At 46.8% G+C, this 27,971-nt stretch overlaps 2 protein-coding genes across 4 annotated transcripts in view; one reads left to right on the top strand and one right to left on the bottom strand.

Annotated features, from left to right (window-relative positions):
- The window catches only part of SYN1 (synapsin I), a 47,429-nt gene that overhangs the window by 9,099 nt on the left and 10,359 nt on the right, over window positions 1-27,971 (bottom strand). For both annotated transcript variants that reach the window (XM_047715008.1, XM_047715009.1), the window contains exons 2-5: window positions 26,236-26,293; window positions 26,042-26,133; window positions 22,616-22,772; window positions 22,351-22,440 (exon numbers count right to left, since the gene is read on the bottom strand). In XM_047715008.1, the coding sequence (XP_047570964.1) occupies window positions 22,351-22,440; window positions 22,616-22,772; window positions 26,042-26,133; window positions 26,236-26,293 (397 nt within the window). The remainder of the gene's footprint in view (window positions 1-22,350; window positions 22,441-22,615; window positions 22,773-26,041; window positions 26,134-26,235; window positions 26,294-27,971) is intronic.
- Window positions 707-4,432, top strand: TIMP1 (TIMP metallopeptidase inhibitor 1). Of its 2 annotated transcripts, none has more exons than XM_047715044.1 (6): window positions 707-862; window positions 1,675-1,803; window positions 2,545-2,624; window positions 2,780-2,906; window positions 3,161-3,285; window positions 4,156-4,432. In XM_047715044.1, exons 1-6 carry the CDS (start codon window positions 727-729, stop codon window positions 4,324-4,326), a joined length of 768 nt encoding a protein of 255 aa, XP_047571000.1. In that variant the 5' UTR covers window positions 707-726; the 3' UTR covers window positions 4,327-4,432. The 2 variants fall into 2 exon arrangements, with proteins under 2 accessions (XP_047571000.1, XP_047570999.1); XM_047715043.1 differs by having other exon boundaries at window positions 724-865; window positions 1,664-1,803.

The raw sequence follows: 27,971 nt of genomic DNA, 5'->3' as shown, positions 1-27,971 counted from the left end.
GTGCTCTATAAATGCTGATCGTTTGTCTTTGTGTTTGTTTGTTTGTTTTTCTTAAAGATTTTATTTTAAGTAATCTCCACACCCAATGTGGGGCTGGAACTCACAACCCCGAGATCAATAGCTCCGCAGACTGAGCCATCCAGGAGTCCCTGCCTGTGTTTTTTAGAGGGGTTAAGATCCAGGCTCTGGCTTCAGGCCACCTGAGTTCAAATCCCAGTTCTGCCACTTACTAGCGGTGATCTTGGCTAAGTCACTTAACCCCTCCGTGCCTCAGTTGTCCCACCTTGTATTCCTCTTCCACTCACCTGCCTTATCTCTCTTCCCTGCTTCTACTCCATTTGTTTCCTCTCTGCCTTGCTCGCCCTTCACCAGACTGTCAGATCTCCCAGGAGAGGGATTTCGGCATGTGCTCTCAGCACACAGTAGGTGCACAAGCAATGTTTATTAAAGGGATGAACTCACTGGGGCTTCAGCCATGGGGAGCTGGGTGGGGGACTGGGTAGACTTTGGAGAGAGTTTGGAGAATTTAGGGAATTGCCTTGGGAGGGGGGCTAGTTCTGCCTCTAAGCCCTGCACAGAAGCTGCCTGGAAGGACGGTGACTGATGTGGAGATGGGGGTGGGTGGCCAGGGCGAGGCCCAGAGGGAGGGAGAGGAGGAGGGTGCATCTCCTTTTCGGCAGCCCTCGGCCCGCCCCTTGGCCTCCACCGAGGGTGGGCGGATGAGTAATGCATCCAGGAAGCCTGGAGGCCTGTGGTTTCCGCACCGCTCCCACCCCCGCCCCTCGCGTGGACATTTATCCCCTGCTGCTCAGGCCCTGCCGCCATCGCCGCAGACCCAGCACCCCCGAGAGATACACCAGAGGTAGGCTGGGGCCCTGGGCAGCCCCGCGGGGCCTGGAGCCAGGCTGGAGCTTTCCTGCCAGACCCTGGCAGCTCAGCCTGGCAGGCAGCGGGTTCTGGGATCCTGGGCTGGTCAATGGGAGGAGGGCGGGAGGGTGCTGGAATGGCTCCCCCGATCCCCACGCTCCAAACTCCTTGGAACCCCGACATCTACCCCTGACTCCTCCGAACCCATGAGCCCCTAATATCACAGCTGCCTTCCAGGCCACCAGCTCCCCTAAATTCCTCTCCCCCCAATCCTCCAGACTCCTAAATCCCCAACTCCACAACTTTCTCTGCTCCCAAATCCTTCAGGCACCCCGCCCCCTTAAGTCTCCAAACTCCCTGAACCCCCAATGTCCTCCCCATTCCTGAGCTTCTCTCCATTCCTCCAATCTTAATATGCACAACCCTGAAACCCCAAGCTCCTCCAGCTCCCAAACCCCAAATTCCTCACCCCAGCTTCTCCACCTTCCAACTTTCCAGCGTCCCTAAATCCTGTAACCCCTCTGCCCCCTTATTCTTTAAATCCCACAATCTCATGCCCTCTCCACTCACCCAGTCCCTGAAATCGCTCAAATACCACAACTCCTAGACTCTCCCAACCCCCAGCCCTCTCAGCTCCTCTGGGCTCCCAACCCCCAAATCCCCAACTTCCTTAAAATCTTCACACACCTCCAACCCCACAAGCCCAGAGTGCAGTGGCTTAGTTGCCTTCCAAGCTGGCAGTGGGGGTGGGAGGGGCGGCTGCACACATTGGCAGAGGACCACTGACCACTCCTCCCCACCCTGCAGCACCCACCATGGCACCCTTGGCACCCCTGGCCTCCTGCATCCTGTTATTGCTGTGGCTGACAGCCCCCAGCAGGGCCTGTACCTGTGCCCCACCACACCCACAGACAGCCTTCTGCAAGTCCCAGATCGGTGAGTGCACCCCACTCTGCCCCCCACACTCTATGCTTTGGTTTCCCCTCAATCCCGCAAGGTTCACAATGGCTCCTACTTTTAGAGCAATCCCACTCAGCCCTGCACTGACTGATTTAGACACACTGGCATCCTCAGGCTTCCTTGATTTCTCCAGGCCCAATCCCACCCCAGGGCCTTTGCACTGGCGGCTTCCTCTGCCTGGGAAACCATTTTGCGAAGGTCTTGAGGTTGGGGCGGCCCCAGATGTCAGGATGGTCTTCCTCGACTACCCTGTTCGAAATTTTAACCCCCATCCCCTAGTACTCCTGATCCCAGCTCAAAAATTCCCCAACACATTGAATGCCTCCCATACGCTTATTTATTTCACTTGTGTTCAGTCTCTTCCTGGCTAGAATGTGAGCTTCACAAGGGAGCGGGGCTTCTGTGGTTTCTGTTCACTGTGGTGTTCCTAACACCCAGAACAGTGCCTGGCACACGGCGTGCTCCGAAATATCTGTGGAGCGAATGAACACACGATGAGTATATGAGAAAGGCTTAAAGCAGCTCCTGGCAAAGAGCAGTCACTCAATATAGAGATTAATCGATTATCCAGGGTGTGTACATCGCTTGGCGTGCCAGCTGGCATTCCAGCGATCCCTACTGAAGTCTGGGCTTCGCGCATGTTAGGACTGTTGATGATTTTACTTTATTGGCTCAGGCAGTCCATTTGATTCGTCTTTCCCTTGCTCCCTCCTGCAGTCATCAGGGCCAAGTTCGTGGGGACCGCAGAAGTCAACCAGACCGACTTAAACCGGCGTTACGAGATCAAGATGACCAAGGTATCCCTCCCGCCCTTTCCCCAGCACTAGTTCCTAACATCTTCCCGTCAAAGTCAAAGCCCAGGAAGTTAGCTGTGATGTCAGGATGCTAGAGAGGACTTCAGGGAAGAGCGTGGAGTGGGAGGGTTGTCAGTAAGACAGACTCTTGTTGACAGATGTTCAAAGGGTTCAGCGCCTTGGGGAATGCCTCTGACATCCGGTTCGTCGACACCCCCGCCCTGGAGAGCGTCTGCGGATACTTCCACAGGTCCCAGAACCGCAGCGAGGAGTTTCTCATCGCCGGTGAGGCCCCGCCCCCTCGCCCATTGCCACGCCAGCCGGTCCCTCCGACGCTGCCCTGCAGCCGGGACGGGGCGAGGCTCCGAGGGGCTGGTCCCAGTTGAAATGGGGACCGCCCCGATCTCAGCCTATCAGAAAAGCCGGGGCTTTGCCCGGCCGGGGTCTGTGCGCCAGGGACGCCAATCAGGCGCCGTCCTCCCGCCCCCCCCCGGACCAGCCAATCAGCGGCTGCCTGTCCCCCCCCCCCAACACCGCAGGAAACCTGCAGAATGGACACCTGCAGATCAACACCTGCAGTTTCGTGGCTCCCTGGAACGGACTGAGTAGCGCTCAGCGTCGGGGCTTCACCAAGACCTATGCCGCCGGGTGCGAGGAGTGCACGGTGAGTGCCTGGGCCCTGCGCCCCGCCTGGAAAGCGACCCTCGGGGCTCTTCCTCTAAACCGTGGCTTGTTTCTTGCTCCCTCTGGCCATTCCTTGTCCGTATGGCTGCTCCCCAAACCCTAGGGCTGCCCCTGATCTCTCTTGCTGTTCCCCCGAACCTGACACTGTTCCCTGGAAATTCTGGTTGTTCTTAGCTGTGTCTGATTCCTGATTCCGCCGTTCCCCGGACTGTCAGGTTGCTGCTTTTCCCTCTAAATCCCCCTTGTGACTATTTTCTAGTCCCCCTGTCTATTCCTGATCCCCCCACCCCCACCCCGGGATTGTTTCTTGGTTCCCTAGAATGTTCTCCAAGATCCCAAAGTGCTGATCCCCCAACCCACTGACTCTTTTTCCCCAGAACCTCCAATTCTTGCTCTGATTGTCTCACACACAGGGGTGTGTTTTACGTTGCCCTTCTGACTGTCCAAGGCTTTCTCCCTATGGCCCTGAACGTCCTCTGATCCCAGTGGCTGTGTCTGAGCCCCATGGCTCTTTCCTATTCCCAAGTCCCCACCCCCCACCCCTGGGCCAGCTGTTCCCTATCCTTTGGGATAGTTCCCCTGGAAGCCTGCCTGCCCACCCCCCACCCCATGACTGTTCCCCAACCAGTATTCCAGGAAACTGATCACAGCTGGCTGGATTACTGTGGCCAAGCCCAGTGACTGTTCCTCTAGCGGGAGGGGCTATTCTCAAGTCTCTCCCCAGGTGGGGCAACACCAGGTCTCCTTAGCAGCTCAGTGTTGAAAACTGAGGAGGGGAAGGTTCTGCTGTGTAGGGGAGGTAGGGGCAGGGGGAGAAGCCCTCAGAGACACGCCTCCTCCCCTCCACTAGGTGTTCGCCTGCTCATCCCTCCCCTGCAAGCTGCAGAGTGACACTCATTGCTTGTGGACCGACCAGTTCCTCACCGGCTCGGACAAGGGTTTCCAGAGCCGCCAGCTTGCCTGCCTGCCTAGAGAGCCCGGGCTTTGCACCTGGCAGTCCCTGCGGCCTCGGGTGGCCTAGATCCCACCCCTGGCGGAAGCCGGAGCCTGCACAGTGTTCACCCCACTTCCTACTCCTGTCTGTCTTCATCCCACAAGACAATGAAATAAAGAACTACCATCCAGCAGGCAGTGTCCCCGTGTCATGTCTGGGAACAAATCCATGTCGCTGATGACCTGGTGGCAGCACCAGGGGACTGAGGCCGAGGGGGGTGAGGGATGTGAAATCTGTATTTCACCTAAAATTTCAGGTATTGGGAGTCATTCTCCACGTCGGCATCGGCACCCATGATCGGCCACACCAGCAATGGCCATTTCACCTGCATTACCCACCACAATGTACCAGATAATCTCGCTTTCCCCGATACTTAAGAACAGCTTACCAGGCTAATTTCTGATCCCTGTTTGCACCGGGCTCTCTAGAAAATTATCCCGCTACTGACAAATCACTACCTCCCTGGCAGACCCCTCTATCCACAAGCCCCTCCAGTCGCCAAGCTCATCAACAAATGTCTTACTGATTGGCAAAGAGCTCTCTTCCCCTGGGCACTGTCCTGATGTCATCCAGGAGGAAGCCCTGTTCCATCCACATCTGTGGGTATTGCCGTCCCCGCCCTTAGGTTTCATACTGTGAGTCTGACTTAAGTGAAAGGGGAAAGCGGGGGGGGGGTGCTCAGAGCGCCCCAGTGTCCCCTCTCACCACGTGACCCAGCCAGGGCCTCTGGAAGAAGGGGCAGCCGGGGCTCCCCACCTGTGGCCTGCGGGAGAGTGGCCATTTGAGGAATAGGAGGGATGAGGAGAAGTTGTGACCTGGAATTCCCCAAGCTCTGCCCTTCATCCCCTTCCCCTACTTCTCCCTCACTCCTCCCTTTTAATATTTATTTATTTATTTATTTATTTATTTTTGAGAGAGAGAAGGAGCAGGGAGGAAGGAGCATAGGGATAGGGAGAAGCAGACTCCCCGCTCAGCAGGAAGCCCGAGGCGGGGCTCCATCCCAGGACCCCAGGATCATCACCTGAGCCTAAGGCAGGCACTTATCGACTGAGCCACCCAGGATACCCTCCCCTAACTCCTTTGACTACCACTGAAGGCACTACAGCAGTGAAGTGCAGGTAGGGTTCAAAATCAAGACCAGCCAGGTATGTCAGCCTACACTGCCCATGTATCTCCCATACAGACGTTGCCTTACCCAAACTGGGGCCTCTAGACCCAAGCCTCACCTTTCTGGCTCATCTTCCCCCATAAATCCCGAGTGACAGATGCTCCAAACATTCCCTTCCGCAGGCCTTCTTGTTCCCCAGCGGGGCCCTTCCCAGTCCCTGGCTTCTGTCCCTTATGCCCCAAAGATCCCGATTCAAGTGAGCTCCTGGGACCCAGAACCTCAGACTGGTGCACACTTGAGCGTCACCCTTGATCCGAACCTGTTTGCAAAAAGGCTCCAGTGCACCTTCTTCGGTGAAGGAAAGGAGCCCCCCTCCAATTCCCTCCCATCGGACTGCCCACCACTCCTAACAAGAAGTCAGACCTCCTCCAGGGAGTTCTGGGGTCAGCAAGCTGGCCCCCTGGATCCTCTATGGCCCTCTGCTCTTGCACTCCTGGGAGATGCCCTCAGGGCCCAACATACGTCCTGAATCAGGATGGGTAGATTTTGAGCTCTCTGCACCTGATTCTCTGGCCGCTCCGGGGACAACCAGTGCACTGAAAATTTCTGTGTCAACACTGAGACCTCAGTTATGCCTTGGCCCTCTCTGAACCCCGTCCACTGGAAGGGGCAAATGGCCCCTTGGCTGATGCGTGTGACTGTAAGGACCCTTGGTGCCCTCATTGCTATGGGCTCAGCTGCTCCCAACAGTTCACCAAACCCAAGTAGCAGCTCCCTGCATTCTTCCACTGTTGTTTCCTGGTCCCAGGGCCCATTCTCCGAGCCCTTAGCTGGGCTGGAATCCGTGGGAGGAAGGTGAGGTAGGACGAAGCCGCGGAAAAGGCCAGAGCTGAGTGTGGAGGCCGGTCTCCCGCCACCTTGCCTGCCAGCAGGTGGTGCCCTGGTTCCAGACGGCAGGGCTTCAAGGCCGGCCGACCAGCAGGCCCTGTGGAGGCCAGAACGACATCCAAGGCCACCTCCCCAAGCAGGAGCCCCTGGCAGGATTTCTGTCGTCCTGGGGCCCCTACATTCTCCCCATAGCTCTTCTCGAAGATGTACTCCAGTAAAATGAGTCACACGCCCCCACCCCCAGCATTCCATATGTCTGGGTGTGAATCTCTGCTTGGGACAGATGGATGGCTGAGAGGAAGCACGTGGGGATGACAGCCCTGTGAGGTGTGCAGCATGGAGTTGGGGGGGGCGGTCCCAGCTCAACAGGTGGCCGGGGAGCCGGCCCTCATCTGAGCCTCATCTGAGCCTCAATAATTCTCCCTAAAAAAAATGGGCCTCAAGGTGCCTACTCAGAATCCTTCTGAGGTCCATGCTAGGGTTGGAGGATGGTTAATGCGTGCGTTCGTCTCATGGGTTTTTTTTTTCAGGTCAAACACAAAACGCTCATAAATAACAACTTCATGGGTAATATCACTAACAGTGACTTTGTTTCTAGACAGGCAACGTGTAGTGAATAAGAACATGAACATGAAGGCTGGAGCCAGGCCATTTACATTCCAGTCCTGCCCTTTCCCTATACAAGCCCTGTGTCCTTGGGGAAATCACATGACCTCTTTGTGCCTCAGTTTCCACATCTGTAAAATGGGGATAGAAAGAATGCCTAACTCGCAGGGACAGTGTGAGCAATAAATGAGGTCATACGTAGCACTTACAAGTGTTAGTTATCATTAGTAGTAGCTGTATGCCGAATATAATTTCACATATAACAACAGTAGTGATCATTCTTATCAGTAACGATTATTTACAATATTGGAAATAATGTATAATATCAGTAGTAATAATTTAATGCACTCGGAAAACCTTAGTTTAACTTGTGATCCTGGTAACCTCCCCAGAGATGTTACAGATGTTTAATATGCTCGTTTGGGATGTTTTTTCTTATTCCTCTGAAACTTGTACATTTTTTCCCAGTGAGCAAGTCTCCCCGACCGGAAAACACCAACATTTTCAAAGCCTTCTAAGGAAACCCTTCCCCCACCAGTGATAATGTTCCCTGCTATCAAGTCCTCATCGTGGGTGACGAAATCACGGCACATAGAAATCCCTTCTGTTGCCAAGACCACAGGTGACCAGTTTCTAAGTACTTGGTAAATCTTTTCTTGGAAAAGTTCCCTCTTCTCACTGTACAAATCCCCTCTTTCACAACTAGCCCCATAACAAATACCTCTGTTGAGCTACTGCCTTATTCATAAATACCCCATTGACAACTCCCCATCGGTGACCCCCCCACTGACAAATGTCCCCATTTATAAATACCTGGCTGCAATCTATCACCCACTGAGGGATCCCAGGGACAAATATCTCTCTTCATAATTACCCATCATCTGCATATCCCCTACTGACCACCCAGTTCACAAATCTATTTATAAATGGTATATTCCCGATTTATGACATAATTCTCATGGACAGTCTTTTTTTTTTTAAGGATTTTATTTTTTGGGATGCCTGGGTGGCTCAGTCAGTTAATCAACTGCTTTTGGCTCAGGTCATGATCCCAGGGTCCTGGGATCAAGCCCCATGTCGGGCTCCCTGCTTCTCCCTCTGCCCCTCCCCCTCCGCTCCTGCTCAGGCACTCTCTGTCCCTCTCTCAAAAATAAATAAATAAAATCTTTTTTAAAAACAGATTTTATTTTAAGTGATCTCTACACCCAATCTGGAGCTCAAACTTAGAACCCTGAGATCAAAAGTCACATGCTTTGTCTACTGAACCCAGCCAGTCACCATCCCCCACTGACAAGCTTTATCGACAAATCACCGTATTCCTGTATCTCTACCCACTGACATATCTCCTCATTCAGACAGGCCCATCAAAATGCTCCCATTGATAAACCCCCTTGTCAAATCTTCCCATTCAGAAATACCCACCACTGATCTCTATCTCATTGATTAGCCTGCTTGAAAATCTTTCCATTCGTTGAGCCCCATATAGCCCCCTATTGATCGACCCTCATTGAAATTTCCCCATCCTTAGATATCTCCAGTTGGAAAAATCTCCTTGCTGGAACAGCTCCCAATGCATTACCGTATATGTTGAAATATTTCTCCCCAGCCCACCAATGACAGATGAAGGGGTATATTTCTTTTCTTTTTTTTTTTTTTTTTGTTTTGGATTTAAAAAAAATTTTTTTAAGTAATTTCTACATCCAACCTGGGGCTTGAACTCAGAACCCTGAGATCAAGAGCCTCATGCTCCGCCTACTGTGCTGACGGAGCCAGCCAGGCGTTCTACACGAAGAGGCAGATTTCTGTAATAAGACCAGCCCTTTCTTTTCCTCAGTAATGATGGACACCTAGGTCTCACCATCCAGCTCTGGATGCCTCCTCTACGGCAGTAGTGAAAACCCCAAAACCAACTCTTATCACACTGGAAAGCTCGCTCCAAAGGAAACAATTAGGACACAGGTTGTCTTTCAGTGTGGGAATGAAGGTGGAGATTTTTGGGGAAAAAAAAAAAGATAAGTTGAAAGTCTCTTTAAGAGGCCACTGGAACCTCAGATAGACTGCCCAACTCCTGATCCCCACTCCAGTAGAAGGCTGGAGGTATGCTCCCTTGAAAGAAGAACAGAGAGCTTACGTGGGCAGGAATACCCAAGCCACACCTCCCTCTTGTTGACTATTTTTTTACAAAGTTTTTAAAAATTTATTTGACAGATAGAGATCACAACTAAGCAGAGAGGCAGGCAGAGAGAGAGAGAAGGGGAAGCAGGCTCCCTGCTGAGCAGAGAGCCCCGAGGCGGGGTTGGATCCCATGACCCTGGGATCATGACCTGAGCCAAAGGCAGAGGCTTTAACCCACTGAGCCACCCAGGTGCCCCTCTTGTTGACTATTTATCTACCCCTGAACTTGGGCCTCTTGCTGAACCTTTGAGGAGAGCTACAGCTCTGATGGATGGAGGTGTGGGGCCACTGGCCAGAGGCCCAGACTCAGTGTCTTCCCTCACTCCCCCATGGGGCCTCCCCCTGGCCCCAGGCCCCTGAAAAGCAGTAGTGTTAGAGAGGTGCTCCCTGAATCTTCTCCTGCTTAGGGGTGAGCTGGGCCAGAGAAAGACCATTTCTCAGCTCTAACCCCTACCCATGTCTCTCAGGCACCTGCCATGAGTCCCACCTTCCTGCTGGTTCCTGCTTTGCTCCTGGCTCTGTCCGTGACCACCCCTGGGCCAGCCTTTGGATGCTACCATCCACACACCCATACTATTTATTGTAACCCAGACATGGATAAGTCTGGCCAGACCTTGGAGAGGCCTCCAACACAGGGGCTTATGGTGAGGTTCCTGAAGGGGAGGTAAAGGCCCCTGAGGTGACAGACCCTGGAGGGGAGGTGCTCTGCAAACTTTTTTCAGGAGTCTTAGGGATGGTGGAAATCTTGCCTCAACCCAAAAGGGTTCCCTGACACATTTCTCCCATTCCTAGTTTTCAAGGCTTAATTCCTGGGGCTAGTCCTCCTCATGTGGGACCATCATGTGGGAGACTTTGCCAACCTCTTCCTCACACCTGTCTCCCCACCAAAATATAAGCCCCTGACCCTGCTCTGGCGGAGGAAATGGGTGAGTCTCTGAGACCAAAAAGCTACTGATGTGATACTAAGACCTCGGTCCCTCACCCCATAAGTGCTCCTCGGGATACCCCTCCCTTTCCTTCCTTGTTTCACAAACAATCAAGGCTCCTAAAGGGGTCTTGAACCTCTGGTTCACAGGTGTACCCAAATATAAAGAGCAATGTAGTTCCTTCTACTTACATGCTCACCAAGAACAGCTGTGGGGACATCCATGAGAAGAGTCTCTACCCTGCACGGACTCCTCATCCTCAGACTTCTCCCCATCTCAGCCCTGGAACTCTGTACCCCCTGCTCAGGATATTTTTCCCACAAGTGCCCCGCCAGGATACTGCCCCCAGTTTAGGCCAATCCCAGCAAATTCTATCCCAATACCATAGTGTTCTGAGTCTTTGGGATTGACCACTCGTGGATCACAATCCTAGCCAAGGGACTTGTGGTCACACTTTACTGACTTCTGGGAGTCAGGGATGGCATTTGTCCTCTCTAGGCTCTGTGAGAGATGGGAACTTGCACTTGCGGAAATGAGTGGTGTATCCTGGAAGGGGCTTTGAGAGGAGCCTGTCAGGGAGGCTTCCTGAATATCTACAGGGAAGGGTGGCCCAGGGTGGGCGGTTGGGTGTTGAGTGTGTCTCTCAGGTATGTGTGGCCACTCTTTCCTGTTCTTTCTGCTCCCCGCTCCCTCCCTGCATCCCCTGCCCCTTCACCTTGTTCCCCGTGTCCCCTGCCCCCTGCTCCTCCTCCACATTCCCTCTCCCTGCTCCTGCTCCCTCTCCTCACTCTCTTCTTCCCGCCCTGCTCCTCCCTGCTTCTCCACCATGAGCTATTCCCTTTCCCTCTTCCCTGGCCCCTCTGCCCATCCTTTGTACCCTCCACCCTGCTCTCCTTGGAGCAAAAAGCTATGAGAAGTGTGAGGAGGGGTGCTCTGCCCAACCACTTCTACATGCCTTCCTGCCAGCAGCCCCCCCCCCCAACAAAGCCACATCCGTAAGTCCCAACCTTGCACAGTGTCTGTGGAGGGACACCTGCTTATCGGAGCATGGGCAAGAACATGAAGCCATGAGGAGAGCTGGCTGGCTCAGTCGTTATGCTTAAGCAACTGCCTTCGGCTCAGGTTACAATCCCAGGGTCCTTGGATTGAGCCCCTCATCGGGCTCCCTGCTCAGCAGGGAGTCTGCTTCTCCCTCTCCCTCTGCCCCTCCCCCGTGCTTGTGCTCTCTCTTGCGTCCTCTCTCAAATAAATAAAACCTTTAAAAAAAAGAGCATGAAGCCACAAACTTGGCTGCCTTCCCTGATGACCCAGTATCTGCTCTTGAACCCTCACGTACAACTGCCTTCTGCCTGGAGCCTGGCCTTCTTCTCAGCCACAGCGAGTCAGGGACTCTCCACCTTTCTCACTTGCAAGACTCCTCAAGCCCACCAACCTCCCACTACTGGCCCCTCAAGCCTCCCACAGACCATCGCCTTCTACCTGTGCTAGGGATCTATCTGGTGACATCGTATTTCTTTGTCTGGACACAAACAACAGGAATACATTCACTTTGCGACAATGTAAGGAGCTGCACACTCGGGACGGGGTCCTCTTTCCTGGTCTTGTCATATCTCCGTGAGATTGGCCCCTCCAAAGAAAACTCCCCATCCCCTTGACGCATTTCCCACGTGCCTTCCTGCCCTCTCTTTTCTCACACAATCCTTACATGCCTGACTGTTGATTCACACTCCCAAGCACCCATCTCCTTCCCCACAGCACAGAATCCATGAATCCTGGGCCCAGAGAAGGGACTGGATCCTGACAAGCCTTGGGATCAGAGTCCACCTGTTCCCCTGGGAACCCTCCATACATACTCACTGAGCCATATATCACCTGGAGTGTAGGAAGAAAGGGAGGGGAAGCAACCCTGACGATTCCTGGTGCCCTGCAGCCTGGATGGGAGTAGATGGGGTAGTGGAGTCAGAGTCTCCATAGGTGCCTCCCACCACGTAATGGAGGTTGAGCAACCTTCCCACCAGAGCTTCAAAAGTATGGGGCGGGAAAGACAGCTTCCGCAAACCCAGGCCTAGCTTACGCCCCTCCATGCTGCACACTGGGATGGGGGACAAAAGAGGAAATGTGAGTGGCAAGCTAGCCTGCGGGAAGTCCAATGCCCATGTGATCCAGCCACCATCATCGCCTGCCATTAGCTCTGTCTTCTTCCCGGCCTCTTCGGTCCTGTTCTTTCTGCCTATGTATAGCTACAGAACAGCCAGGAGGTGGGACTGCCCTACTAGGTATCAGTAGTCAATGAGAAAATATAGTCATTAAGCTAGGGTTGCCCCAGGACAGGTGTAAAGAAAGTGACCAATGGACTGGATCAGAGTCCAGAACTGGCCCCCATTAACACATGAGATTTGGGTACACGGTGGAGGTGGCATACCAGATCTGTGGGGGAGGAAAGGAAAGATATGAAAGTGGATCTCAACCTACTTCACCCTGTATAGGAAAATCAATTCTAAAGAACACGCGTAATAAAGACATTTGTGAGAGTGCTACTTCTTCGTTATATGAAGAACAGTGTTACGTAAGTGAATGGACATTTCAACCATCCTGTAATGCATGTAGAGAAGTGTTCAAGAACACATGTAATAGAGATGTTTATAAGAGTGTTAAAAAAAGGGAAAAAATCCATTTCAGATGAAAGATTTAAATGTCAAAAACAAAGCTTGCCACTTTTATCATCCACTAGATTCCCATATCTGGACTTTTAATTTTTCTTTTAGTCTGTCAGACTGCCCGTTCATGTGTCAGCATCATATTGTTTAAATTAGAAAACCTTCATAGAATGTTCGCTGGCAGAGGCATTAGACTCCCTCAAGGCTGTTAGGGCTAATTTCCCCCATCCCCCATTATAGCTTTTCTTTTTTTTTTTTTTAATGGATATTCTTCCATGTTTGCATTTTCATGTGAAGTTCATTATCAACTTTTATCAGTTGCAGATAAAAGCTTATAGGTATGTTTCTGGGGATCACATTGCATTTATAAATGAAGACTTGAGAAGGGAAACTGACATCTTTATGATACTAATTCATCCTGTCCAAGAACAAGGAATGTCTTTGCTTTTGTGTGAGTCTACCTTTGTGTCTTTCAGGAAGTGTTTTAAATTTTTCTTCATATAAGTTTGCATTACTCCTTGTTGACTTTATCGTGACAGATGGTATCTTTTTTTGTTATCATAAATAGCGTTTTCCCTTATATTATATGTTATGTCTGGTTCTTTGTGTGTGTGAAAACTAATTTCTATATACTGATTTTATATTCTGCTGTATTACTGAATTCTTTATTGCTTGAATTAACTTTATTATTGGTTCTCCTGGGAATTTCCAGGTATACTATTGGTATTGTCTTAAATACAGATATTTTTAGGGACCCTGGGTGGCTCAGTCAGTTAAGTGACTGCCTTCAGCTCAAGTCATTATCCCGGAGTCCCAGGATCTGAGTCCTGCAACAGGCTCCCTGCTCAGTGGGGAGTCTGCTTCTCCCTCTGACCCTCCCCCTTTAGTGCTCTCTCTCTCACACTCTCTCTTTCAAATAAATAAACAAAATCTTTAAAAAATAGAGATATTTTTGTATTTTCTTTACCCATTCTTACATCTATAATTATTTTTCCTACTCTAACTGCATTGGTCTAATAATACCTCTAAGTACAACTTTGAAAAGGAGTGCAGACAGAGGGCATTGCCTTGCTTCTGATCTTAGTGGAAATGCCTTCCATGTTGTCTCATTAAGTTGATGATAACTTTAGGATTGACGTATATGAATTTTATCATGTTAAGAAGTTATCAGTTAATTTCTATTTTTGAATGATCATATCAGAATTCTGCCAAAGTCTTTTAAAATAGCTATGGAAATATCATATGGTTTTCTCTTTAGATCTATTAATAAACTGTATGATATTAACACATTACTTATAAAGAACCATCCTTGCATTCCCAGAAGGAAACTCACTTACCGGGTTATGCTACATTATTTTCTTAATGTAGTTTTGAATTAATTTGCTGAAATTTCAGTTAGGATTATTGCATTGTTACCAACAAGTGAAAATAGTTCCTGCTTTTTTGAGTGCAATAAATGTTATAATTGCTTTAGAAAAACCATGTGGAAATTTCTTTTCATTCTCAGTTCTCTGGAACGATTTATTTGGCATTAGGATTAACTGCTCCGTAAGTTTGGAGACTTCTCCTGTGAAACCATCTGGGCCCGATGCTTTTTTATGAGGCAGTTTCTTACTCGCTTTCTCTTTTGTTTTATGGAAATTGGTCTTTTAAGCTCTAATGGGGTCAATTTTGGTAAATTGTGCTTCTCTAGGAAATTATGCATTCTGTCTAGGTTTTTAAATTTTATCCGTGTATGCTTTTTAATATTTTGACTTTTGGATCATGCTAACGTCTTACATGAAAAAATATACAATTTAAGTCATAGATAGGGAAAAGACTAAAATTTAATAGAAAGAGAAACAAATTATATTTGAAATACAATGAATAAGGTAATCATGCTGAACGGAAAATAAAATAACCAAGAAACTTTTGAATATAGCACTTTGACTGTACATCCTCATCTGAAGACCTAAAAGGGCAAACAAATCTCAGGTTTTTAGTTTGTTTTTCATAGTGGTGTGGATGTTGAAATTCTAAAAATACATTCTGTGTATCGTGGGACTGAGCAAATGAGTAAATATGCTGATGATATTGGAGGCTAGTGTTCTTATTGTTATAGAAGAAAAATATAAGTATAGACTGGGGGAAAACTAGATGGGACCCTGTGATGTGTTGGGTTACAATTAGAGGTATCAGTGTGAACACATAAATATATATATATATATATATATAAATTTCTTAGCTCTATATAATGAGAAGGCCTAGAAACAAAGATATTCTAGTATCAATGAGTACATCTGGCTCCCACACCCTGGTTTTGAAATGCTATCATCTTAGGGCTGGGGTGGGAAAGAGGAAGGTGTGTCTGGAAGTGATGTCAGTGGAATGCCAGAGTAAGGGCCTATAAAAATCTTTTCTTCCAGGGTGCCTGGGTGGCTCAGTGGGTTAAGCCGCTGCCTTCGGCTCAGGTCATGATCTCAGGGTCCTGGGATCGAGTCCCACATCGGGCTCTCTGCTCAGCAGGGAGCCTGCTTCCCTCTCTCTCTCTGCCTGCCTCTCTGTCTACTTGTGATCTCTGTCTGTCAAATAGATAAATAAAATCTTTAAAAAAAAAATCTTCTCTTCCATAAAATCAATGGGAATACTGGCAAAAATTGTCAAAATTAATTTTTTCGGAACTCTAAAAATTGGCCAAAGGCTATAATAATTCAGGAAGCATCTATTCAAGAAAAGTGGCTGAATCTCAGTAAGAACAGTATGCTTTGTGGCATTCGGACTTTCTCTGTTTCCATCACCTTCTCCCTACCTCCACAACAGCCTTGAAAATCAATAGTCCGGGGCGCCTGGGTGGCTCAGCGGGTTAAGCCGCTGCCTTCGGCTCAGGTCATGATCTCAGGGTCCTGGGATCGAGCCCCACATCGGGCTCTCTGCTCAGAAGCCTGCTTCTTCCTCTCTCTCTGCCTGCCTCTCTGCCTACTTGTGATCTCTCTCTGTCAAATGAATAAATAAAATCTTTAAAAAAAAAAAAGAAAATCAATAGTCTTGTAGTCCTGATGAAAACCAGCAGCCTATCAGCCAGAGCGGGAGGAAGAACAGGGTTGGAATTTCCTCCAAAGGTCCCATTCCTAGAGAACTATCTTCATTTGACCTGTCTGGAACTTTCCTAGAAAACTAAAGTTCACAGGGCTTGTCTATTTGATTTGACTCAGAGTTCACCTAGTGTGAACAGCTTTCCCTGGTTTTTTTGTTTTTTGTTTTTTTTCAAAAACAATCAGTAGCAATTGTTTAGCATAGCAAGTGCTGGAGGCAGTGATTATAGTTAGGACAAACATTACAAGCAGACCGAAAAACCTAACAGGAAAAGTTGAGTAAGGAGATCTTCATAGGAGCTTTGAAAAACACTGACAAATTCCCAGGAATCTAGAAAACCACAAATATGCCCATGGCTGTGTGCATGTTCAGGATCTCTGGCTGACCTTGAGGCTCTGCAAAACCGGGAAGTAAAGGCTAAGGCAAAGTTGCAAACAGCCTGCCAGAGCATTGAGGGCAGGCCCCAACAGGTGCACAGGGTCCATCAGCAAAGCAGGTTCAGAGAGAACATACCTCAACATAATTAAGGCCTTACATGAAAAGTCCACGACTAACATCTTACTCAATGGGGAAAAACTGAGAGTTTTTCCTCTAAGATCAGGAACATGATAGGGACGTCCACTCTCAACACTTTTATTCAACATACTATTGGAAGTCCTAGCCACAGCAATCAGACAAGTAAAAGAAATAAAAGTCACCTGAATTAGTAAGGAAGAAGTAACATTTTCAATGTTCGAAGATGAAATGATATTATATATAAAAAGCCCTAAAGATTCCACCAAAAAACTTCTAGAACTGATTACTGAATTCAGAAAAGTTACAGGATATAAAATTAATATACAGAAATCTGTTGCATTTCTATACACTAACAATGAAGTACCAGAAAGAGAAACTAAGAAACTAATTAAGAGAAATTAACAAACAATCCCATTTACAACTGCATCAAAAGTAATAAAATAAAATAAAATAAACATAACCAAGGACATGGAAGACCCATACTCTGAAAACCATAAAACACTGATGAGAGAAATTGAAAATGACACAAACAAATGGAAAGGTATTCCATACTCATGGACTGGGAGAACCATTATTGTTAAAATGTCCGTACAACCCAAAGCAATATACAAATTTAATGTAATCCTCATCAAAATGTCAACAGCATTTTCCACAAAACTAGAACAGATGATCCTAAAATTTGTATGGAACCGCAAGAGACCCCAAATAGCCAAAGAAATTTTGAAAAAGAAGACCAAAACTAACAGTATCACAATCCCAGATTTGAAGATATACTACAGAGCTGCAGTAATCAAAACAGTATGCTACCAGCACAAAATTGGACACGTAGATTATTATTTTTTAAAAAGATTTTTTAAATTTTATTTGACAGACAGAGATCTCAAGTAGGCAGACAGGCAGGCAGAGGGAGAGAGGAGGAAGCAGGCTCCCTGCTGAGCAGAGAGCCCGATGCGGGGCTCGATTCCAGGACCCTGGGATCATGACCTGAGCCGAAGGCAGAGGCTTTAACCCACTGAGCCACCCAGGTGCCCCTGGACATGTAGATTAATGGAAAAGAATAGAGACTCCAGAATAAACCCACACTTAAACAGTCAATTAATCTGTGAGAAAGGAGACAAGAATACACAATGGGGAAAAGGTAGTCTCTTCAACAACAGGTGTTGGCAAAACTGGACAGCTACATGCAAAAGAATGAAACTGGATCACTTTCTGACACCATGCACAAAAATAAACTCAAAATGGATTGAAGACCTAAATGTAAGTCTCGAAACCATAAAACTCCTAGAGACATACACCGGCAATAATTTCTTTGACATCAGCCATGGAAACATTTTTATAGGTATGTCTCCTCAGGCAAGGGAAACAAAAGCAAAATTAGAATACTGGGACTACACCAAAATAAAAATCTTTGGTACATCAAAAGAAACCACCAGTTAAACAAAAAGGCAACCTACCGAATGGGAGAAGATATTTTCAAATCAGTAGGGGTTAATCTGATAAGGGGTTTATATCCAAAATATACAAAGAACTCATACAGCTCAACACTAAAAAGCCCACAAATAATCTAATTAAAAATGGGCAGAGGACTTGAATAGAAATTTCTCCAAAGAAAACATCCAGATGCCCAACAGACACATGAAAAGATGCTCAACATCATTAATCATCAAGGAAATGCAAATTAAAACCAGAATGAGATGTCACCTCACACCTGTCAAAATGGCTAAAATAAAACACAAGAAATAAGAAGTGTTGGCGAGGATGGGGAGAAAAAGGAACACTCATGTACTCTTGGTGGGAAAGCAAATTGGTGCAGTCACTGCGGAAAATAGTATGGAGGCTTTTCAAAAAATTAAAAATAGAATTATCATGTGATCCAGTAATTCCACTATGGGGTATTTACCCAAAGGAAAGGAAAACACTAATTCAAAAATATATATCCCTGGGGCGCCTGGGTGGCTCAGTGGGTTAAAGCCTCTGCCTTCGGCTCAGGTCATGGTCTCAGGGTCCTGGGATCAAGCCCCACATCGGGCTCTCTGCTCAGTGGGGAGCCTGCTTCCTCCTCTCTCCCTGCCTGCCTCTCTGACTTCTTGTAATCTCTGTCTATCAAATATATAAATAAAATCTTTAAAAAAATATATCCTTATGCTTATTGCAGCATTATTTGCAATAGCCAAGATATGGAAGCAACCCAAGTGTCTATCGATAGATGAATGGATCAAGAAAATGCGATATATTTACAATGGACTATTACTCAACCATTAAAAAGAATGAAATCTTGCCATTTGCAAAGACATGGACAGAGCTAGAGAGGATAATAATAAGTGAAATAAGTCAGAGAAAGGCACATACTATATGATTTCACTCATATGTGGGATTAGGGGAAGGGAGGGAAAAAGAAGACAAAATCAGAGAGGGAGACAAATGATAAGAGACTCTGAACTCTAGGAAACAAACAGGATTGCTAGATGGGAGGTGGATGTGTGGATGGGGTAACTGGGTGATGGGCATCAAGGAGGGCACCTGATGTTATGAGCTCTGAGTGTTATGTGCAACTGATGAATTACTAAATTCTACCTCTGAAGCTAATAATACATTAAATGTTAATTAATTGATTTTAAATAAAAATAAGAAACAAAACAAGAATAAAAGAGGTAGAAAAAAGTGGCTCAGTTGCTTAAGCATCTGCCTTTGGCTCAGGTCATGATCCCAGGGTCCTAGGATCGAGTCCCGAGTTGGGCTCCCTGCTCAGGTGGGTGTCTGCTTCTCCCTCTGCCGGCCACTCCCCCTGCTTGTCCTTTTTCTCTCTTTCTCTGACAAATAAATAAATACAATCTTTAAAATTGTTCATAATTTTTTAAAAACCCATATTCTTAAATACAGAGAACAAACTGGTGGTTTCCAGAGAGAAGGTGGGTTGTGGGGGATGGACAAAATAGATAAAAGAGATTAAGAGTACACTTATCTTTGATGAGCACCGAGAGAGATACAGAATTGTTGAATCATTATATTATACATCTGAAACTAACATATAACACTGCATGTTAATTATACTTCAATAAAAAATAAGTAATGAGGGGCGGTGGCGCCTGGGTGGCTCAGAGGGTTAAGCTTCTGCTTTTGGCTCACGTCTTGGTCTCAGGGTCCTGGGATCAAGCCCTGCATCAGGCTCTCTGCTCAGCAGGGAGCCTGCTTCCCTCTCTCTCTGCCTGCTTCTCTGCCTACTTGTGATCTCTCTCTCTCTCTGTCAAGTAAATAAATAAAATCCTTAAAAAAATAAGTAATGAAAATTAGAATGGAAATAAATGAAATAGAGAATAGAAAAACAACAGAGAAAATCAATGAAATCACAAGTTGGTTCTTTGAAAAAATCAACAAAATTGACGAACCTTTAGATTAAGAAAAATAAGAGAAAAAACTAATTATTAAAATAAGGAATGAAAGAGGGGACGTAACTACTAACCCTACAGAAATGAAAAGAAATTGAAGAGAGTACTATGAACAACTGTACGCTAACAAGTTAGAAAACCTAGATGAAGGGAACAAATTCCTAGAAAGACACAAACTACCCAAACTGACTGAAGAAGAACTAGAAGATCTGAATAATCCTACAAAATCAGTAATAATAATAACAACAACAACAACATCCTGCAAAGAAATGCCAGGAAGGGGTGCCTGGGTGACTCAGTCGGTTAAATATCTACCTTTGGCTCGGGTCATGATCTCAGGGTCTTGGGATGAAGCCCCATGTTGGGCTCCTTGCTCAGCGGGGAGCCTGCTTCTCCCTCTCCTTCTGCCCCTCCCCTTACTTGTGTGCTCTCTTTCTCTCTCTCTCTCTCTCTGTCAAGGAAATAAATAAGATCTTATATAAATAAGAAATAAATAAGATCTTATTTATTTATTTCTTTGACAGAGAGAGAGAGAGCAAGAGAGGGAACACAAGTGAGGGGAGAGGGAGAGGGAGAGGGAGAAGCAGGCTCCCTGAGAGCAGGGAGCCTGATGTGGGGCTCGATTCCTGGACGCTTGGATCATGACCTGAACCGAAGGCAGATGTTTAACTGACTAAGCCACCCAGGCACCCTAAATAAATAAATTCTTAAAAAAAAGAAGAAGAAGAAATGCTCAGGACTAGATGTCGATGTCTTCACCTGCACATTCTACAAGTATTTAAAAGATTAACACTAATCTTCCACAGCTCTTCCCCAGAATAGAAGAGAAGGGACCACTATCCATCTCATTCTGTGAGGCTACTAGTACCCGGATACCAAAAACAAAGACATCATAAGAAAACAGTAGATCAATATCTTTTCTGATTATAGATACCATAATTCTCAACAAAATACTAAAAACTGAATCCTAAAAAGGATTATACACCAGACCAAGTGAGAGATGGTCCAGGAATGCCAATGCGCCTCAACTCGCATGGAACTCAAGTAATATAATACACCATATCCACACAATAAAAGAAAAAAACCCACACGATCATATCAGTAAATACAGAAAAAAAATTTGACAAAGTTCAACATCCTTTCATGATAATAATACACCACAAATTAGGAATAGAAGGGAAATTTGTTAACACTGAGGGAGAAGTTAACATATGTCAGACGCACTGTTCTAACCACTCTACAGTCATTAAATAACTTAATTCTCACACCCACTCTGGGAGGCAGGACCTATTATTACCCCCATTTTGCAGGTGGGTAAACTGAGGCACGGAACATTAAGTAACATTTTCTATGTTAGAGAGATAATAAGTTGTAGGTCTCAGATTCCAATATAGAAATTCTGGCCAGAGTCCACGCTCTCAACCACGATCAGCTATTATGTCCTCTCAAAGAACATGAATAATAATGATGATAAGCAAATTGGGTTTCCTAAGAACTAATGATTTGATCTTCATCTGTAAGAAAACTTAATTCGTAACACTGTTAACTTATATCAGTGGCCATAATTGGTAATGCTGGTAAGAATTTTTAATATTGATACCAATGTTTATTTAACCAAGTTGGTAACGTTGGGTCAATATTGACATTTAACTGTAATTTAACTCACACAAGTGGTGTGATTATTTATATAAGCAAACAAAATTTATAACATTGTTAACAATTTATAAAAAAAGTTTGATGGCGTCAGTAATGCTGGTTCAATTTCTATTTGCAATTGAAATTTGATTCATAACTGTGGTACTCATAAATTATATTAGTACTTGTAACTTTAATATTAGTAATTATTCATAATATAAACTGGAGTTGTTAAAACCATATTAATGATGATTTCTATTAGAAGCTACCAGATAATTCAAAACATAGTTACTCATAATTCACATTAGTAATCTTAATTTGTAACATTGGCAGAAATTTGTAATATTAGTTATAATATTTGATATTAGCAATGATCATGAAATTTCTAGTAAGCATAATATAATTCAAAACAGAGACTTATAATTTATATTAGAACATAATTTGTAATATTGATAATAATTTGTAATAAGAGTTATGATCTTCAATGACACTAGTAATGATTATTCAATTTCTGTAAGGAACTGCAATTTGATTCATAACATGGGTCCTCACAATTTGCCGCAATAACAGTAATTTGTAGTAGTAGTGATAAGTTGTAATATTGGTGATTTTATTTTACAATCATAGTAACCCACAATTCAATTGCTCCTGGTAAGCAATTTAATTTGTAACATCGCTAGTGATGATTTTCATTGCCAATCCTCATTTGCAACATGGGTGACATTTCTATCACGAAGCATATTTGCTAATATAAGTAACCATGACTTGATTTCTATATGTAATATAATCTGATTCATTACATTAGCTCTGTTCGTTTACAGTAGAAGTTGATTTTTAATACCGGTGAGAAAAGATACTATAAGAAACAGGATAAACGACTGCAATCACACTTGTAAGCCCATCAGTAAATTCATGCAATTAATAAACCAGGTTGCGAAGCAACTTCATCGCGCCCCCCCCCCACACACACTGGCTGCGCTCCCTGACACCGTCGCCATTGCTGATAATGCGTTCCCTGGCAATAAGGTCGAAGTAGGCACGACGCTTTCCCCTCCTGCCCTTCCTACGGCCCCCAGACTCACCATCTCTTTGTGATTGGGGTAGAAGGTCTGATCGATAAGCGGGAATTCCTCTGTTCCCAGTTTCTTGTGCAGTCGAACCATCTGGGCGAACTGGGAGAGCCAGGAGAGATGGGTCAGCACGCCCTCCGCGGGGACAGTCTCCAAGCTGGGATTCTGAGCTTCGAGCACCACCCCACTCCCCCCAAGATCGCAGGGATCTCGAACTCCCACACGCATGCATACAGGAGATAGTCCCTCCGCCAGCAGCGCCCTTCCCGCCACTTACCACCCAGGGCTTGTCGCAGAAGTTGTAGACAGAGTGCAAAGAGTTGACACTGGGGATCCCGGCATACTGCAGCCCGATGACCAGACTGCGGTAGTCTCCGTTCCGAGCCATGCTGAAGGCGTGCTGGCGGATCAGCACAAAGTCCGGCTTCAGAGACCTGGGGTGGCAGGGGGAGAGGTGTCGAGGATATGCACCCCCCCCCCAGAGCTCCCCACCACCCTTAGAACAAAAACCACCTCTCGAAATCTCTGCAGCTCCTAGAAATTGCGAAGTGGTTGCTCAGGTCTGCGCGCACACACATGCAAGCTGTTTCCTCCCGCAGCAACACCCTTTCCACACTTTCCCACTCTCTGGGGATCCCAGGATCCTGGGATCCAGCAGCACAGGCGAGCTCCCTGCTCAGCGCAGAATCTGCTTCTCCCTCTGCCTCTGCCTCTCCCCTTGCTTGCGCGGGCTCTCTCTCTCTTTCTCTCTCTCAAACAAGCAAATAAAAAACAAAACCTTTTAAAAAATGTCTCTCACAGTATCAGTCTTCCTCCTCCAAACTGCAGACCCCTCCAGTGTCCAAAGTTTCCTTTATCCCTTTGCTGCTATATATTTTTTCTTAGCAACTTTACATTTTCTGATTTGTTTATTGCATGTATCCCACAGTAGAATACAAGGTCTGTGAGGGCAGAGGGGTTTTTTTTTTGGTGGGGGGGAGCAGGGGCTCTTTTGGGGGGTCAGTTTTCTTAACTGCCAGGTCCTCAGCACATGCAACAGGTCCAGGTGCACAATCAGCACTCGGTAAATATTTGTTGAATGTAAAATGCTGAGGGCAGCAGCTGGTATACTGTAGATGCTCAAGAAATATTTGCTGATTTAATATCTAAAAAGTTTGGCTTGCGGTCTGCTAGGACCCTTGGCTCTGCAGAAGAGAGGCGATCTTCCCACATTCTGTACCTCGTTTTATTTTTTTAAAAGATTTTATTTAGGGGCGCCTGGATGGCTCAGTGGGTTAAAGCCTCTGCCTTCGGTTCAGGTCATGATCCCAGGGTCTTGGGATCGAGCCCCACATCGTGCTCTCTGCTCAGCAGGGAGCCTGTTTCCTCCTCTCTCTCTGCCTGCCTCTCTGCCTACTTGTGATCTCTGCCTGTCAAATAAATAAATAAAGTCTTGGAAAAAAAAGATTTTATTTATTTATGACAGAGAGAGACGAAAACGAGAGAGCACAAGCAGGGGGAGTAGCAGAGGGAAAGAGAGAAGCAGGTCTTGGCTGGGCAGGGAGCCCGATGCAGGACTCGATCCTAGGACCCCAGGATCATGACCTGAGCTGAAGGCAGACGCTTAACCAACTGAGCCACCCAAGCACCCCCCTAATTTCTTTTTATTTATTTATTTAATATAGATTTTAATTTATTTATTTGACACACAGAGAGAGACAGCGAGAGAGGGAACACAAGCAGGGGAAGTGGGGAAGGGAGAAGCAGGCTTCATGCCAAGCAGGGAGCTTGATATGGGACTGGATCGCAGGACTCTGGGATCATGACCTGATGCGAAGGCAGATGGTTATCCGACTGAGTCACCTAGGCGCCCCCCCTAATTTCTTTTTATTTTTTTTAAGATTTTTTTTTTTTTTTGACAGAGATCACAAGTAGGCAGAGAGGCAGGCAGAGAGAGGGGGGAAGCAGGCTCCCCGCCAAGCAGACAGCCCGATTCAGGGCTCGATCCCAGGACTCTGGAATCACGACCTGAGCCGAAGGCAGAGGCTTTAACCCACTGAGCCACCCAGGCACCCCATGGATAAAATCTGAGGGGTGATAGAATAAAAGAGATGTTTAGGGGCACCTGGGTGGCTCAGTGTGTTGAGCCTCTGCCTTCAGCTCAGGTCATGATCTCAGGGTCCTGGGATGGAGCCCCGCATTGGGCTCTCTGCTCAGCGGAGAGCCTGCTTCTGCCTCTCTCTAAGCCTGCCTCTCTGCCTACTTGTGATCTCTCTCTCCGTCAAATAAATAAATAAAATCTTAAAAAAAATAGAAGAGTTGTTTAAGGGTATAAACCATCAAATAAATAAATAAAATCTTTAAAAAAAATAGAAGAGTTGTTTAAGGGTATAAACCTATACCTGGAAGATATCAATTAGACACACTTATATATTGTAATAGAATTGTCACTGTAGCATTACTTAGCACTTCTATCATGTCACATAATTATCACTTCCTTTTTGTGGTGGGAATAATTAAGATCTGGCCTCTTAATAACTTCCATAATTAAGATACAATATAGTTGGGGCGCCTGGGTGGCTCAGTGCATTGAGCTTCTGCCTTTGGCTCAGGTCATGATTCCAGGGTCCTGGGATCGAGCCCCGCATCAGGCTCTCTGCTCATCGGGAAGCCTGCTTCCCACTCTCTCTGCCTGCCTCTCTGCCTACTTGTGATCTCTCTCTCTGTGTCAAATAAATAAATAAAAATCTTTTTAAAAAAGATACAATATTGTTATCTATATTCACTATACTGTACATTGGATCTCTAGGACTTATCTTCCAGGTATAGGTTTATACCCTTAAACAACTCTTCTATTTTTTTTAAAGATTTTATTTATTTATTTGATGGTTTATACCCTTAAACAACTCTTCTATTTTTTTTAAGATTTTATTTATTTATTTGACGGAGAGAGAGATCACAAGTAGGCAGAGAGGCAGGCTTAGAGAGAGGCAGAAGCAGGCTCTCTGCTGAGCAGAGAGCCCGATGCGGGGCTCCATCCCAGGACCCTGAGATCATGACCTGAGCTGAAGGCAGAGGCTCAACGCACTGAGCCACCCAGGTGCCCCTAAACATCTCTTTTATTCTATCACCCCTCAGTCCCCGGTAACCACCATTTTACTCCCTATTTTTTTTTAAGATTTTATTTATTTATTTGACAGAGAGAAATCACAAGTAGGCAGAGAGGCAGGCAGAGAGAGAGGAGGAAGCAGGCTCCCTGCCAAGCAGAAAGCCCGATGCGGGGCTCGAACCCAGGACCTGGTATCATGACCTGAGCCGAAGGCAGTGGCTTAACCCACTGAGCCACCCAGGCGCCCCTTTACTCCCTATTTTTATGAGGTTGGCTCTTTTTAGATTCCACAGACAAGAGATATCATACAGTATTTGTCTTTCTCCCTCTGATTTATCTTACTTAGCATAATGTCCTCAAGGTCCATTCACATTGTTGCAAAGGGCAGGATTTCCTTCTCTCTCGTGCCTAAATATTTCATAGTATATACACACTACATCTTCTTTATCCATTCATTCACTAGTGGAGCACTTACGTTGTTTCCATATCTTGGCTATTGTAACATACCTAAGTTCTTGCTCCCAGGAGGATGGGTGGAGAGGGGGGTGACGCTCCCACGGCTCTAAGGGAGTCCTTATGCCTATCCCATAACACCAAGTTCACCTCTCTGCTTACCGCACAACCTTCACCCCGTTCCGAAGAACTTCCATGTCCACAGAGAATCCACCATTGGCGTGAGCCACAAGGTTGAGATCAGAGAATTCAGCCTAGGAAGGAGAAAAAAGATCCGTGATTTACCATCAAACCAAAACGACCATCCAGTTTTTGGTCTGGACAGCCGACCCGCAGATCCATCTGCCCCAACTAACCTGTTCTACTTTAATGTCAATTTCTCCATGGATCTTCTTCCCTTTGAAGTATTTTGCCCTGGAGAGGAAAAGCAGAGCACAGCCATCAGTCTCAGGAGGTCAAAACCCAGGCCAGTTCCTTTGACCCGTTTACCCTTCAGAGCCATAAAGTGCTTCGTGATTGTTGAAACACTTTGCAAAGCTCAACAGTGCTTGGGGTACCGTAAGTTCTGTTGTGATCCCTTCCGGAGGTGTGTAAATGTCAGAGGACATTGTGAACTCTAAACGAAGTTCTCAAACCACAGCCGGCAGGCAGACATTCCCCAGAGGGTTGTTTGTTCATCACACCGCTCCCAGAAATGTTTTCTTCAAAAAGCTTTGCCAAAGGAGGAGTGCACTCTGCAAGCGGTAATGTACTTTGGAATTGCATGGAGGTTTGTAAACGGCAAGAAAACAAAGTGAAACAAAACAAAACACCAATAAATCCAAAACAAACAAACAAAACCAAAAACCCGTAGGGAATATGTATATATGAAGTGTGCCTGGGGAATGCCTCAGTCGCCTGTGTCTGCTTGTGCGTCCTGAAGGATCTCTCTGCGCCCTGGCCCTTCCCCATGGAGGATCACACTTGTCCACGTGTGCCTGAGTGCTTTGAGGGACCCAACTATGGGTGGGCGACTAGATAAAAGAGGAGCAGATCAAGGGATGCAGGCTGGTGGTGGTTCTACTGGAAGCGGCCCAGCGGGGGGGGGGGGGGGTTGGGGGGGGCAGCAATGATGGGCATAGGGAGGGATGTGGCTGGCAGCCAGCCAGCTAGGGGAGTGCGAGGGGAAGCCAGCCAGGAGTGCAGCGTGAACTCCCACCTCATTATCCCTGGGCCAGGCTGGGTTTCCAGTGGCATCCTACCCCAGGCCCAGGATTCCTACCCAACAGGCTTCTCTACACGCAGAAACTCATCTCCAGTCAGGGGTCTCACTCAAGAGGGATGAGGAAAGGAGGCACTCCCAGGCTTGTCTCTGACACAGACACCCACCCAACATAAATGGGCCCTACAGACTTCATGGACAAACCCCAAAGACCCCAAGCACAGCCATTTTCTCCTCTCCCTCTCCCTCCCTCTCTCTCACAAGCACACTCCATTACTGACACTGTCCCCTCACAAGCGTTGGAGGAGAATTTCTCTGAGACTGGCACATTTTTTCATTTGTAAAATAATGATGTGTGTAGACTCTATCACTGTATTTCAAAGTTTTTTTTTTAAAGATTTTATTTATTTATTTGACAGAGAGATCACAAGCAGGCAGAGAGGCAGGCAGAGAGAGAGGAGGAAGCAGGCTCCCTGCTGAGCAGAGAGCCCGATGCGGGGCTCAATCCCAGGACTCTGAGATCATGACCTGAGCCGAAGGCAGCGGCTTAACCCACTGAGCCACCCAGGCACCCCTGTATTTCAAAGTTTTAAAAAAGATTTCATTTAATTTATTTGAGAGAGAGAGAGAGAGAGGGAGAAGACGAGTGGGGAGGAGAGGGAGAAGCAGGCTCCGCACCGAGCAGGGAGCCCCATGCAGGGCTCGATCCCAGGACCCCCAGAATCATGACCTGAGCTGAAGGCAGATGCTTAACTGACTGAGCCACCCAGGAGCCCCATATTTCAAACTTTTTTGACCCTAAGTATAGTGAATACTGTGGTGCTCTGCTCAGATGGCCTCTTCACAGCCAATGCACCCTGAGTGTCAGCTGGTGACATCTTAGGGCTATGT

The sequence above is a fragment of the Lutra lutra genome, chromosome X, assembly GCF_902655055.1.
Source record: "Lutra lutra chromosome X, mLutLut1.2, whole genome shotgun sequence".
Lineage (NCBI taxonomy): Eukaryota > Metazoa > Chordata > Mammalia > Carnivora > Mustelidae > Lutra > Lutra lutra.
Note: the sequence above shows the minus strand (reverse complement) of the source record. Positions and strands in the feature narration are given on the sequence as shown.